The following is a 13,630-nucleotide window of genomic DNA, read 5'->3' on the forward strand; positions in this document are numbered from 1 at the left end:
ATACTCATCTTGCCTAAAGAAAAGGCGACCCAAAAGCTTTGTACGGATGTCTCTTTTCGTACGGGTCACACTTTAAGACATTACATTTGAGAATTCTTAAACTCTCAACTTGCAGATTCCTTACTTAACAGAAACATGCTTATTTTAATTAAATAGTGAAAACAGAAGAGAGGTAAATAAGAACAGTGAGATGAAGACACCTCCTCATTACCCCATTAATTATACAAATATAGGTCCTGATCTGGTTGGCTTATAAGCAGTACAGTACCACAATATAAATGCTTATTACATAATATTAATATTGCCAAAATTTGTATAAATACTATCAATACCATCTTGAGTACATTATAAAAATACACATTTCAGGGTATGTAAACAAATTCCTTCTCATAAGGTAAGCTGCAAGTCAGAAAAAGAACAATGACATAACTTTATCAGCTAGCATTTTTAGCCACATTGCTCAGCCATCCAGGATGTAAATTTTACTTCACCTGTTAACATGCTTTCATTTACGATGCAAGTACCACTGACAAGTACTGCATCACAGGGCATAATTGTCCCATTAGATGGAATCACCATGATGTCTCCAGGCACAAGGTCTGTGGAAAGGATCTCTTCTATTTCTGAAAGTAAGGTAAAAATTTAAGAACAAGCTCTTTTTCTGCAACTGTAAATAAAGTCTTGTCAATCAGCACCAGCAACAGAATCCTACATGGATGTAACAGCCATGGCCCAGGCTTCAACAACTATGCTGCTGATTCTATTAACAGTATAACTTAAAATGATTAAACTAATGATTCACTAACTCTCTGTATGGACCCTTGATTTTACACTGATGGTGCCTCAGAAATAATACAAACAATTTGTCACACAAGGAACCTAAGGCAGTTCAAGACTTCTTGTTCCCCACATAAGAACAGCCACGCTGGGTCAGACCAAAGGTCCATCTAGCCTAATATCCTGTTTTCCAACAGTGGCCAATGGAAGGTGCCCCAGAGGGAATGAACAGAACAGGGAATCACAGAATCAGAACAGGAAGGGACCTCGAGAGGTCATCTAGTCCATTCCCCTGCACTCATGGCAGGACTAAGTATTATGTAGACCATCCCTGATAGGTGTTTGTCTAACCTACTCTTAAAAATCTCCAATGATGGAGACTCCACAACCTCCCTAAGCAATTTTTTCCAGTGCTTAACCACCTGTCAGTTAGGAAGTTTTTCCTAATGTCCGACCTAAACCTCCCTTAGTGCAATTTAAGCCCATTGCTTCTTGTCCTATCCTCAGAGGTTAAGAAAAACAATTTTTCTTCCTCCTCGTAAAAACCTTTAACATACTTGAAAACTTATGTCCTCTCTCAGTCTTCTCTTTTCCAGAATAAACAAACCCAATTTTTTCAATCTTCCCTTGTAGGTCATGTTTTCTAGACTTCTAATCATTTTTGTCGCTCTTCTCGGGACTCTCTCCAATTTGTTCACATCATTTCTGAAATGTGGTGCCCAGAACTGGACAAAATACTCCAGCTAGGACCTAATCAGCGTGGAGTAGAGCGGAAGAATTACTTCTCGTGTCCTGCTTACAACACTCCTGCTAATACAGCCCTGAATGATGTTTGGTTTTTTTGCAACAGCGTTGCACTGTTGACTCATATTTAGCTTGTGGTCCACTATGACCCCCAGATCCTTTTCCGCAGTACTCCTTCCTAGGCAGTCATTTCCCATGTTGTATGTGTGCAACTGATTGTTCCTTCCTAAATGGAGTACTTTGCATTTGTCCCTATTGAATTTCATCCTATTTACTTCAGACCATTTCTCCAGTTTATCCAGATCATTTTGAATTTTAATCCTATCCTCCAAAGCACTTGCAACCCCTCCCAGCTTGGTATCATCCGCCAACTTTATAAGTGTATTCTCTATGCCATTATCTAAATAACGATGAAGATATTGAACAGGGGACCCAGAACTGATCCCTGCGGGACCCCACTCGTTATGCCCTTCCAGCATGACTGTGAACTACTGATAACTACCCTCTGGGAATGGTTTTACAACCACCTTATAGTAGCTCCATCTAGGTTGCATTTCCTTAGATTGTTTATGAGAAGGTCATGCGTGATAGTATCAAAAGCTTTACCAAAGTCAAGATATACCACATCTACCGCTTCTCCCCATCCACAAGGCTTGTGATCCTGTTAAAGAAAGCTATCAGGTTGGTTTGACATGATTTGTTTTTGACAAATCCATGCTGACTGTTACTTATCACCTTATTATCTTCTAGATGTTTGCAAATTGATTGCTTAATTATTTGCTCCATTATCTTTCCGGGTACAGAAGTTAAGCTGACTGGTCTGTAATTCCCCGGGTTGTCCTTATTTCCCTTTGTATAGATGGGCACAAGATTTGCCCTTTTCCAGTCTTCTGGAATCTCTCCCGTCTTCCACGACTTTTCAAAGATAATCACTACTGGCTCAACTATCTCCTCAGTCAGCTCCTTGAGTATTCTAGGATGCATTTCATCAGGCCCTGGTGACTTGAAGACATCTAATTTGTCCAAGTAATTTTTAACTCGTTCTTTCCCTATTTTAGCCTCTTCTGATCCTACCTCATTTTCACTGGCATTCACTACATTAGACGTCCAATCACCACCAACCTTCTTGGTGAAAACCGAAACAAAGAAGTCATTAAGAACTTCTGCCATTTCCACATTTTCTATTATTATTATTCTCTCCCCTTCTCCCCATTAAGTAACGGGCCTACCTGTTACTCAATGAAGGACCATCAAGTGATCCATCAATGAGGATAATCAAGTGATCCATCCCGTCGCCCATTCCAGGCTTCCGGCAAACAGAGGCTAGGGACACCATCCCTGCCCATCCTGGATGATAGCCATTGATGGACCTATCCTCCAGGAACTTATCTAGTTCTTTTTGAACCTTGTTATAGTCTTGGCCTTCACAACATCCTCCTGCAAGGAGTTCCACAGGTTGACTGTGCGTTGTGTAAAGAAATACTTCCTTTTGTTTGTTCTAAACCTGCTGCCTGTTCATTTAATTTGGTGACCCCTAGTTCTTGTGTTATGAGAACCAGCCAGCAGAACCTGGAACAGTTGGCGATGTGGCTGCCAAAGGAGGTTACAGCCCTGCTATGATTCACTGAAAGGTACTAAAAAATGTCTCCCCGTGGGGTTTCTATTTTTATCCTTTAGGCCAGAAGTAGGATATTGCAATGTTAGCTATATGCATGGAGAGGTACATAAAAGAAAATGGGGGAGGGACACGAGGGGCTTATCTAGATCTGTTCCAGCATAAATACTGAGCTGATCATCTGGAAGAAGACACTCAAGTAGATTATCTTCTCCAACTTTTAACTTCACACCTGTCCCTTTTCCTAAGCAATGTTGCTAAGAGATCACAAAGACCCAATTACTTTAATCATACAGAACTATGCAAGGACCTGTATTGATTTTAAACTATTCATTAAGGACCAGATAAACCAGTTTTAGATTTATCTTTTCAACCAGGGAAACTTACCTTGATTCGCTCTGCTGACAGAAACTCTGACAATGCTGTGAGCCGCCACCATGTCATGTAACATAATATATTGCTGGAAGGGGGGAAAAGAACAAGTCACTAATTAGAAGCACTAACCGCCTTCTAGATCCATAGACAGACAAGGTGGGGGAGATATCTTTTATTGGACCAACTTCTGTTGGTGAGAGACACAAACTTTCAAGCTTACCCAGAGCTCTTTATGTTTAGCAGAAGGAGCTAACATGGAATTCAAGGGACTATTCAAGGTGGAGTGGCTCTTTCCCCCCATGGCTGGGGAGGTGTTAAAGGAAGTGGGAGGGTGGCAGCTGGGGGGGGGGAGGGGAGGAAGAATGCTAGTTAGTGGGTTACAGATTGTTGTAATAAGCCAAAAATCCAGCATCTCTGTTCAGTCCATTATCTGTAGTATCTAGCAGGATTATGAATTTAAGTTCCCAGACTCATATTTTGAAGGTGTTGTGCAAGTTTCCTTTGAGGATGAGGACTGATAGGTCACATATAGAGCGATGACTTTGTGAAGGGTTACTGGTGATAGAAAAATGATGAAAGACAAAAACACCCTATGAGAGTTTATTGGAATACACAGTGATTGTCTGGTTTCACCCACATAGTTGTTATTTGAGCATTTAGTGTACTGGATGAGGTACACCACATGTTGTCATGAGCATGTGTAGGACACATGGATCTCGAAAGGTGTGTTGAGGGGGGTGTTGATCATTGTAGCAGTGGAGATATGACTGCAGGTTTTGCATCTGTTGTTCTGGCAGAGTCTGGTGCTGCTTTGAGTTGGTGTGTCCTGATCTGTGAGAAGCTTGCTTCTGATGAGGAGCTTGGAGAGGTTGGGGGGTTGTTTGAAGTCGAGGTTCAGGAAAGATTTCTTTCAGGATCAGAACCCCATCGAGCATGGGTTGTAGTTGTTTGAGGACACCTCATACGGGTTCCAGCGTGTGGTGGTAGGAGTGTGCGGTAGGAGGGGTTTTATTTCTGTATTGAAGCAGGTTCTCTTGGGGTATTTGGATGGCCTATTTCATGACGTGATCTACTTCTCTTGTGGAGTGTCCTTGTTTGGTGAAGGTAGCTTTGTGTGTGTTAAGGTGTATATCCTGGACTTTCTCCTCAGAGCATATTCTGTGGTATCTGAGCGCCTGGCTGTAGATAACAGATTCCTTGGTGTGTTTGAGGTGGTTACTGGATCTGTGACGGAGGTGTGGTGATTCGTGGGTTTCTTATATATAGTTGTCTGTTGGGTTCCATTGTTGAAGCTGATTGTCGTGTCCAGGAAGTCGATGCTCATGTGGAAGTGCTCCAGTGAGAGTTTGATGGACGGGTGGTGGTTCTGAAGTTGTGGTGGAAATCTTGAGGGAGTTTAAGCTGTCTGCCGAGAGGACGAAAATATCATCCATGTTCCTCAGGCATATTATTGGTTTCATGGTCCGTTTGTCCAGAAATTCTTCTTCAAGGTGGCCCATGAAGAGACTGGCATATTGGGAGCCATCCTACTACCCATGGTTTGGACAAAGTGACTGTTGTTGAATGGAAAATTGTTGAGGGTGAGGATGAAATGAATGAGTTTGGCGATGTGTTTGGGGTGAATATCTGAGGGTTGTCCATTGTCCTGTAAATATCTGAGGGAAGCAGTCATGCCGTCATTGTGAGGGACGTTGGTGTATAGGGAAATGACATCCATGGTGGAGAGGATGGCGCTCTGAGGAACACTGTTAATGTTGCAGTGTTTGTGAAGGAAGTCAGTTGTACCCTGGAGGAAGCTGGCCATTTGTGTGGTCAGTGGTTTGAGGATGGTTTCTATGAGTCCTGACATTCCTTCAGTGAGAGTGCTGTGGCCAGATAGGACGGGTCTTCCTGGGTTCCCTTGTGTGTGTGTCTTTGGAAGCATGTAGAAGGTTCGGGGGTGGGTTCTTGGGGAATGAGTTTGTAGAGTTTCTCTTGGAGTTGTGTGTGGAAAGATTTGATGATATCTTTAAATTCCTGGGTAAACTGTGGTGTGGGTTCTTCTCTGAGTTCTTTAGAGTAGGTATGATGGAGAGTTGTCGGTTGAAACTGCATGTTGTAGATCCATACTCTATCAGACCACAGAATAAGCTTCTTTAAATGACCTTGAACTGCATAGTACTATGGGACCCGTTCATATAGAATATTTTAGGAAATGGATTTGGACCAAAAACCTGGAATGTGTCAACCTTTAAGGAGCAGTGCAAGGCCCATATTTTTACCCAGGCTTCTAGAGAGGGAGTGCAAATTCACTGAATAAATGCTAATTAAAGCTGATCAGAAATTTTCTGATGAAACTTTGCTTCCTCAGAAAACACCAAATTTGTTGAGCCCAATATATCTGTGTTCAATGACATTTCAGCGAATCCAAGGCAGTGTTTCCACAGCAGGGTGCTGGTGACCCCAGTGCTGCCAGGTTCACAGCGCCAGGGCAGACCCACCAGGGGACTGCCTTAGAGCCGCAGACTTTGGCATTTCTAGGTCTGTGGCTCAGGGCACACCTGCCATGCCAGGGTTTCCAGGTTCCCTATTGCAGAGCCGGGAGCCTGGCAATCCTGGAAGCCCCAGGCTCCCAACTCTGGACTCCAGGGGTATTGCTACACTGCAATAAAACACCACGGCTGCCCCCTGTAAGCGGACTTGGGCTCGCAGGACTGGAACAGCTACGGAGCCCGAACGGCTACACTGCAGTTTTACAGTTCTGCAGCCTGAGCCCCAGGCGCCCGCGTCAGCTGGAGGGGTTTTACTGCAGTGTAGCCATAGGCCTGGAGACCCGGTGTCCCTGGCTGGGCATGGCATGGCATGGCTGCTCCAGGGCTGCAGGCTGCCAGAGCCCGCGCTGCTGAGTGAAACTGACATTGTCAGTTTCATAGCTCTTCACCCAGCAGCTTCAGTCCTGGGGAGTAACAATCAAAATTAATTTGGGGGTTTTTTTGTTTGTGAGAAAACTAAAAATTTCAATTGTGGCTTGACCCAAACTGATTTTATCATCATCATATTTTTCGGTTCAGCACCCAAACTGAAAAATGAATTATCCTCTCTGCTCTAATTCTAATGCAAACATCATACTCGCTAATTTATATACATTTTAAAAATGCAGAGTTTGATTGTGAACTTTAAATGCTGCTCTTTTAAAAAAAAAAAAAAAAGTCTTCTCTGACCTTGAATTATTGAGCATTGCTTTGAAATGGTTCCATGGTAGTTCTGTCTTCAGTCAAGACTTCCTGACTCTGAATTCAGACTCCCACAAACTATATTATAATCTCATTAATCTCAACTTCAGTAAACTGCAACCCCCAACTCTGCACTGAAAGTGCATCACCAGATTTGCAGTTCACTGTGCGACAGTGCTGAGGCTCAACCCCCTTCATTCTCTCTTCCAAGGAGGAGGAGTCCATACAAGGTGGAGCAACCAGTATCAGTGTTGTAATGAACTGTGAGATTGAACTAGGAGTTGTAGTGTCATTCCTCCCTTTGGCCAACAGGAAATAAACATCCATAACGACCCAACCCCAAGGCCACATGTTTTTCAGTTTTCAGAGTAGCAACCGTGTTAGTCTGTATCCGCAAAAAGAACAGGAGTACTTGTGGCACTTAGAGACTAACAAATTTATTAGAGAATAAGCTTTCGTGGGCTACAGAATGGAACATATATTGAGGAGATATATATACACACATACAGAGAGCATGAACAGGTGGGAGTTGTCTTACCAACTCTGAGAGGCCAATTAAGTGAAAAAAACCTTCAAAAGTTTTTTTTCCCCACTTACTTAATTGGCCTCTCAGAGTTGGTAAGACAACTCCCACCTGTTCATGCTCTCTGTATGTGTGTATATATATCTCCTCAATATATGTTCCATTCTGTAGNGCGTGCTCTATTCTATGGAGATACTGTTTACATCTGCAAAAATTTACCTAATTTATGTGGATTAGTGAGGGTAAGAGAATGGTTAAAGTTGGATGCAGTCAGATCTAGAGTTCCTGGGTGCTTGGATTTGGTTTCTCAGTTTGACCTCCATAAACAGATATACAGAGGTCACACTGAAAAACATAAAAAGAACAGGAGTACTTGTGGCACCTTAGAGACTAACAAATTTATTAGAGCATAAGCTTTCGTGGGCTACAGCCCACTTATTCGGATGCATAGAATGGAACATATATTGAGGAGATATATATACACACATACAGAGAGCATGAACAGGTGGGAGTTGTCTTACCAACTCTGAGAGGCCAATTAAGTGAAAAAAACCTTCAAAAGTTTTTTTTCCCCACTTACTTAATTGGCCTCTCAGAGTTGGTAAGACAACTCCCACCTGTTCATGCTCTCTGTATGTGTGTATATATATCTCCTCAATATATGTTCCATTCTATGCATCCGAATAAGTGGGCTGTAGCCCACGAAAGCTTATGCTCTAATAAATTTGTTAGTCTCTAAGGTGCCACAAGTACTCCTGTTCTTTTTATGTTTTTCAGTGTGACCTCTGTATATCTGTTTATGGAGGTCAAACTGAGAAACCAAATCCAAGCACCCAGGAACTCTAGATCTGACTGCATCCAACTTTAACCATTCTCTTACCCTCACTAATCCACATAAATTAGGTAAATTTTTGCAGATGTAAACAGTATCTCCATAGAATAGAGCACGCGAAGGACTTTAGGTAAAGGATTCTTATACACTTTAAACATAGCTAATTGGTCTTATCTCCCTTTCTGGGGGGGGGGGGGGAAGGGTTTGTTTTGTTGTTTAAAATATTGAGTTCTTTGGAGTCAATTTCATCTCAAAATTACACACACAATGAAGTTAAACTTTAAAGTAGGGTTTTCAGGGAATGATTTTGAAATGTGTATTCTAGTAAAAATCGTGTTTGTGATTACAGCTATGTTAATTTGAACTTACCTTTCTAATGGTGTACAGTGAGCTAACAATGGATATCACAGACATAATCACAATCGCTAATGCATAGTAGTAATATTCATCAGTGATCCACAATATTACGCTGAACAGTTGGAAAATGTAAAACGGATTTAGAACCTGAGAGAGAGGAAGAGAGAAAAAACATACTAAGGTTACATCAAATGTAACTCTTCTCCTAAATTAGTCTGAAATAAATTCAACTTATTCTCAGTGGGAGAAACTTAGGCTTTTCAGTTCCTTCTGTCTTACAAAACATTTTCAAAGTTTTGCCTATGTGGGTCCTGTTTTCCACTAAGATTTCACTTCACGTGCCAGAGTAAATTACAAAATCAGAGTGATTTTCCTTAAAAAGGGCCAAATTCCAAAGGCACACAGTTCTTATTGAAGTCAATGGGAGCAGCATGTGCAAGTGAGAGCAGAAGTCGGCCAAAACATTTTCTCCAACTTTTGCATCTCTACTTCCAATGATACTGAACACTTAACAGCATCCTCAAGAAAAAAAAGACAATTTTAACTTGACGAACAAGGGAACTGGTATCCAGACAACTGCCCAGCTGGAAGTCTGGCAAGTTTATTTTCCTAAGGAGCCCAAACTTCAGGAGTAACTGCTAGCTCAATGAGTTTAAAAACCATGTTATCCATAAAAGAGAACAACTCTAGTCATTTGTTTGTACCGCCAAGAGAAGATACAAAGAAAATGGAACAAGATAAACATGCAATTTAGACTCACTCATCTGGTGAATACTCTTATCGAGTCTTTACCACGTTTACAGTTTGAGACGAGTATATTTAGTGCTCACGAGTAGAGACCTGGCAAGAGCCAGACGCAGCGTGGGTTTTTACAGTTTAACTCTCTGCATAGAGCCCTGACATTATCTGTAATGCTCTTGTTATTTAGACTCAGAACTGGCTTCTGGGCCCCACAAAGCCTGCAGCTGTTGGCTCCCCTGATCAGGAGGTCTAAGAAATATTAAGGTCTGTCAGGGTTCCCTCCCCACTCTGAACTCTGGGGTACAGATGTGGGAACCTGCATGAAAGACCCCCTAAGCTTATTTCTACCAGCTTAGCTTAAAACTTTCCCAAGGCACAAATCCTTTCCCTGTCCTTGGACGGTATTGCTGCCACCACCAAGTGATTTAGACAAAGATTCAGGAAAAGGGCCAATTGGAGTCCCTGTTTCCCCAAAATATTCCCCCAAACTCCTTCACCCCCTTTCCTGGGGAGGTTTGAGAATAATATCCTCACCAGCTGGGACAATGTGAGCACAGACCAAACCCCTGGGTTTTTGGGACACTGAAAATCAATCAGGTTCTTAAAAGAAGAATTTTATAAAAGAAAAGTAAAAGAATCACACCTGCAAAATCAGGACAGAATATAACTTTACAGGGTAAATAAAAAGATTTAAAACACAGAGGATTCCCCTCTAGGCTTAGCTTCAAAGTTACAAAAAACAGGAATAAAACTCCCTCTTAGCATAGGGAAAATTCACAAGCTAAAACAAAAAATCTAACGCATTTTCTTGCCTTTACTTACAATTTTTGTAATCTTAGATTCTCATTTCAGTTAGGTTTTTAGGAGATGTTTTTTTCCTGCCTGGTCCCTCTCTTGTCCAGAGAGAGAACAAAACAAAGAGAGCACAAACAAAACCTCTCCCCCCGGCCCCCCAGATTTGAAAGTATCTTCTGTTCTTATTGGTCCTTTTGGTCAGGTGCCAACCAGGTTATTTGAGCTTCTTAACCCCTTAAAGGTAAAGGAGGGATTTTATGCTACCCTTAGCTGTATGTTTATGACAAGGTCAATCTCACAAGTGAAGAAAAGGGTTAAAATTTACTTTATACAAAATAATCCCCATTTGAAACCTCACACACATTCATTGCCACTCCAAATATTTATTAATTCTATATAGTACTTTTTTAAATAAAAGAAGTTCTTACCTCCTTAATCAGAAGCTTAAAAATGGAAGGCACTTTCACGGCAATTTCATTTACTCCATAGAATACTTTTCTGTATGGAGGGAGAGCCAAAAAGTTAGTTGCTCTCTGGTTGCAGATAATTTATACCACACTACTGTTATTTTAACCTTAATTATTTTAAAGCACTTTATCTTCCCATTCATTTGAGAGTGTTAGGTGGTCTTTCACATAGGCAATATAGCCTTTTAAATGCTAGGCAAGGATGAATAATAGACAAATGTATCAGCAGTGAGTAGAAAAAAAATTATGTCTGGATGAGACATTGCAGGCCTTGAACGTTAAGTTATTTATGATCTAGGTATTCACTGAACCAATTTTCTGGTGATGCCAAAAAAATCTGAGAGGTACCAAGCATACAACAGAAAAAAAACCTAAACACAAAGTGACCTGAAGAGATAAAAGACAGTGATCTACATATAATGATATGTGATGCTACACGAAAACAGAACTGTTGAGAAGAAAAACACATACAAAACCAAAGAACAGCTACCTGGAAATAGTAAGAGAAAGATTTAGAGATAACAGTGGATAGCAAACTACATGCAAGTGTGATGTCATTGACAACACCACATATACAAGAGATGAGCCTGAGCAGGTTAATAATAACTACAGGACTCTGAGAATGAGGGTGAAAGGGTCGGGAGCTCAGGTGGTGTTCTCGTCCACCCTGCCAGTTGAAAGTATGAGCCCAGGCACAGACAGAAACATCCTGGAGACGAATGCACAGCTACACAGATTACTTTGACAAGAGGGCTTTCCTTTCCTCGACCATGGTATGCTTTTCCATGAAGGAGGACTGCTTTTGTCCACCTGACAAAGAAATGGAAGAGACTTTTGGGACATCAACTTGTCAATCTCGTGAGGAGGATTTTAAACAGTTGCAGAGGGGCCAGCTGACAAAAGCCCATAGGTAGGTATTAAAAGAGGTGACCCTGAAGAGGGCTGGAAGCAGGGAAGGAGGAGGAGAAATGGAAATTTACAATAGGTCATAGGAATAAAAAGAGGGAAATCTCTGCAGGAAACGGCTCACCATCTTAGAAGTCTATACACAAATGCAAGGAATATGGAGAATAAACATGAAGAACTGGAAGTCTCAGTACACAAGCTAAATTGTAACTTAGCTGGCATCTCAAAGATTTGGTGGGATAACTCTCATGACTGGAATATTGCTTGTTCAGGAAGGACAGGCAAGGACAAAAGGGAGGATGTGTTGCATTATACAGCAGGAATATATATACTTGTTCTGAGGTCCAGAAAGAACTGAGAGGCAGACTAATTGAAAGTCTCCGGGTGAAGATAAAAGTGGGAAAAAAACAGGGGCGACATCATGATAGGGACCTACCACAAACCACCAAATCAGGAAGAGGAGGTGGATAAGGCATTTCTAGAACAAACAACAGAAATATTCAAAACACGAGACCTGGTAACAATGGAACTTTTCCAATAGATATCTGGATAGTAAAAGTAATATGGCAAAACACATGTCCAGTAAATTCTTGGAATGTGCTGGGAACTTCTTTCAGATGATGGAGGAAGTGGCCAGGGGGACAGCCATTTTAGACTTGATGCTGACCAACAGGGAGGAATTGGTTGCGAATCGGAAGGTGGAAGGGAACTTGGCTGAAAGTGATCATGAAATGATAGATTTCCTGATCCTAAGGAAAGGAAGGAGTGAGAGTAGACTTTAAAAAAAAAAAAACAAGACATTGACAAACTCACAGAACTGGTAGATAAGGTGCCATGGGAAGAAAATCTAAGGGGAAAAGGAGGTCAGAAGACTTGGCATTTCTCAAAGAAACAGTATTAAAGGCACAACAGCTAACTAACTCAAATGTGAAGGGAATTTACAATAGAAGAGTTTACACAAGATAGGTAGGTCCAAAGCATGCTACAGAGTTACAAAGAGATCTCGGTGACTGGGCAACAAAATGTCAGATGAAATTCAGTGTTGCACATTGGAAACCATTCAAAGTAATGCACATTGGAAACCATAATCCCAACTATACATATAAAATGATGGTATCTAAACTAGCTTTTACCACTCAAGAAAGAGATCTTGGAGTCATTGTGCATTGTTCTCTGAAAAACATCTGCTCAATGTGCCTCAGCAGTCAAAAAAAGCTACCAGAATGTTAGGAACCATTAGGAAAGGGATAGATGATAAGACAGAAAATATCGTAATGCCACTACATAAATCTATGGTACACCCACACTGTGAACACTGCCTGTAGTTCTGGTAACCCCGTCTCCAAAAAGGATATTCGAATTCTAAAAAGTACAAAAAAGGCAACAAAAATGACGAGGGGGTATGGAACAGCTTCTATATGGGGAGCAATTAAAAAGACTGGGACCGTTCAAGCTTGGAAAAGAGACGACTAAGGGGGGATATGACTGAGGTCTATAAAATCATGACTGGGGTGGAGATAGTGAATAAGGAAGTTTTATTTACCCCTTCACATAACACATGAACCAGGGGTCACCCAATGAAATTAACAGGCAGCAGGCTTAAAACCAGCAGAAGGAAATACTTCTTCACACAACATGGAACTCATTGCCAGGGGATGTTGTGAAGACCAAAAGTATAACTGGGTTCAAAAAAAGAATTAGTTAAATTCATGGAGATAGGTCCAGCAATGGATATTAGCCAACATGGTCAGGAATGCAACCCCATGCTCTGGGTGTCCCTGCACCTCCGACTGCTAAAAGTTAGGACTGGACAACAGGGCAACAATCACTCAAAATATCCTGTTCTGCTCCCTCCCTCTAAAGCATCTGGCACCAGCCACTGAGGGAAAACAGGATACTGGGCTAGATGGACCATTGCTGTGACCCAGCGTGGCTGTTCGTATGTTCTTAGAAGCAAGAGAAAGACAAAGGAAAGCATAGGTCCACGATTTAATGGGGAAAGCGAGCTAATATGACACCAAGAAGTCTGCTTAGAATTTAATGGCTATTTTTGCTTCAGGTCTTTGCTAAAAAGGTTTATTGTGACCAGATGCTTTACCCAATTAATATTAATTACAAGGGGGAAGAAACACAAGCCAGAATAGGGAAAGATCAGATTAAAGAATATTTAGATAAGTTATGTATCAAAGGGGTAGCCGTGTTTGCTGCTTTTACAGATCCAGACTAAGAGTCCTGTGGCACCTTTTAGACTAACAGACGTATTGGAGCATGAGTTTTCGTGGGTGA

The 13,630-nt window shown here is 41.4% G+C and overlaps 1 protein-coding gene across 2 annotated transcripts in view; it reads right to left on the reverse strand.

Moving 5' to 3' along the window:
• The window catches only part of ATP13A3 (ATPase 13A3), a 70,827-nt gene that overhangs the window by 41,072 nt on the left and 16,125 nt on the right, over nt 1-13,630 (reverse strand). For both annotated transcript variants that reach the window (XM_034780652.1, XM_034780651.1), the window contains exons 7-10: nt 10,400-10,469; nt 8,448-8,582; nt 3,524-3,596; nt 492-623 (exon numbers count right to left, since the gene is read on the reverse strand). In XM_034780652.1, coding sequence (XP_034636543.1) covers nt 492-623; nt 3,524-3,596; nt 8,448-8,582; nt 10,400-10,469 — 410 coding nt within the window. The remainder of the gene's footprint in view (nt 1-491; nt 624-3,523; nt 3,597-8,447; nt 8,583-10,399; nt 10,470-13,630) is intronic.

Source organism: Trachemys scripta, chromosome 9, assembly GCF_013100865.1.
Source record: "Trachemys scripta elegans isolate TJP31775 chromosome 9, CAS_Tse_1.0, whole genome shotgun sequence".
NCBI classification, from domain to species: Eukaryota; Metazoa; Chordata; order Testudines; family Emydidae; genus Trachemys; species Trachemys scripta.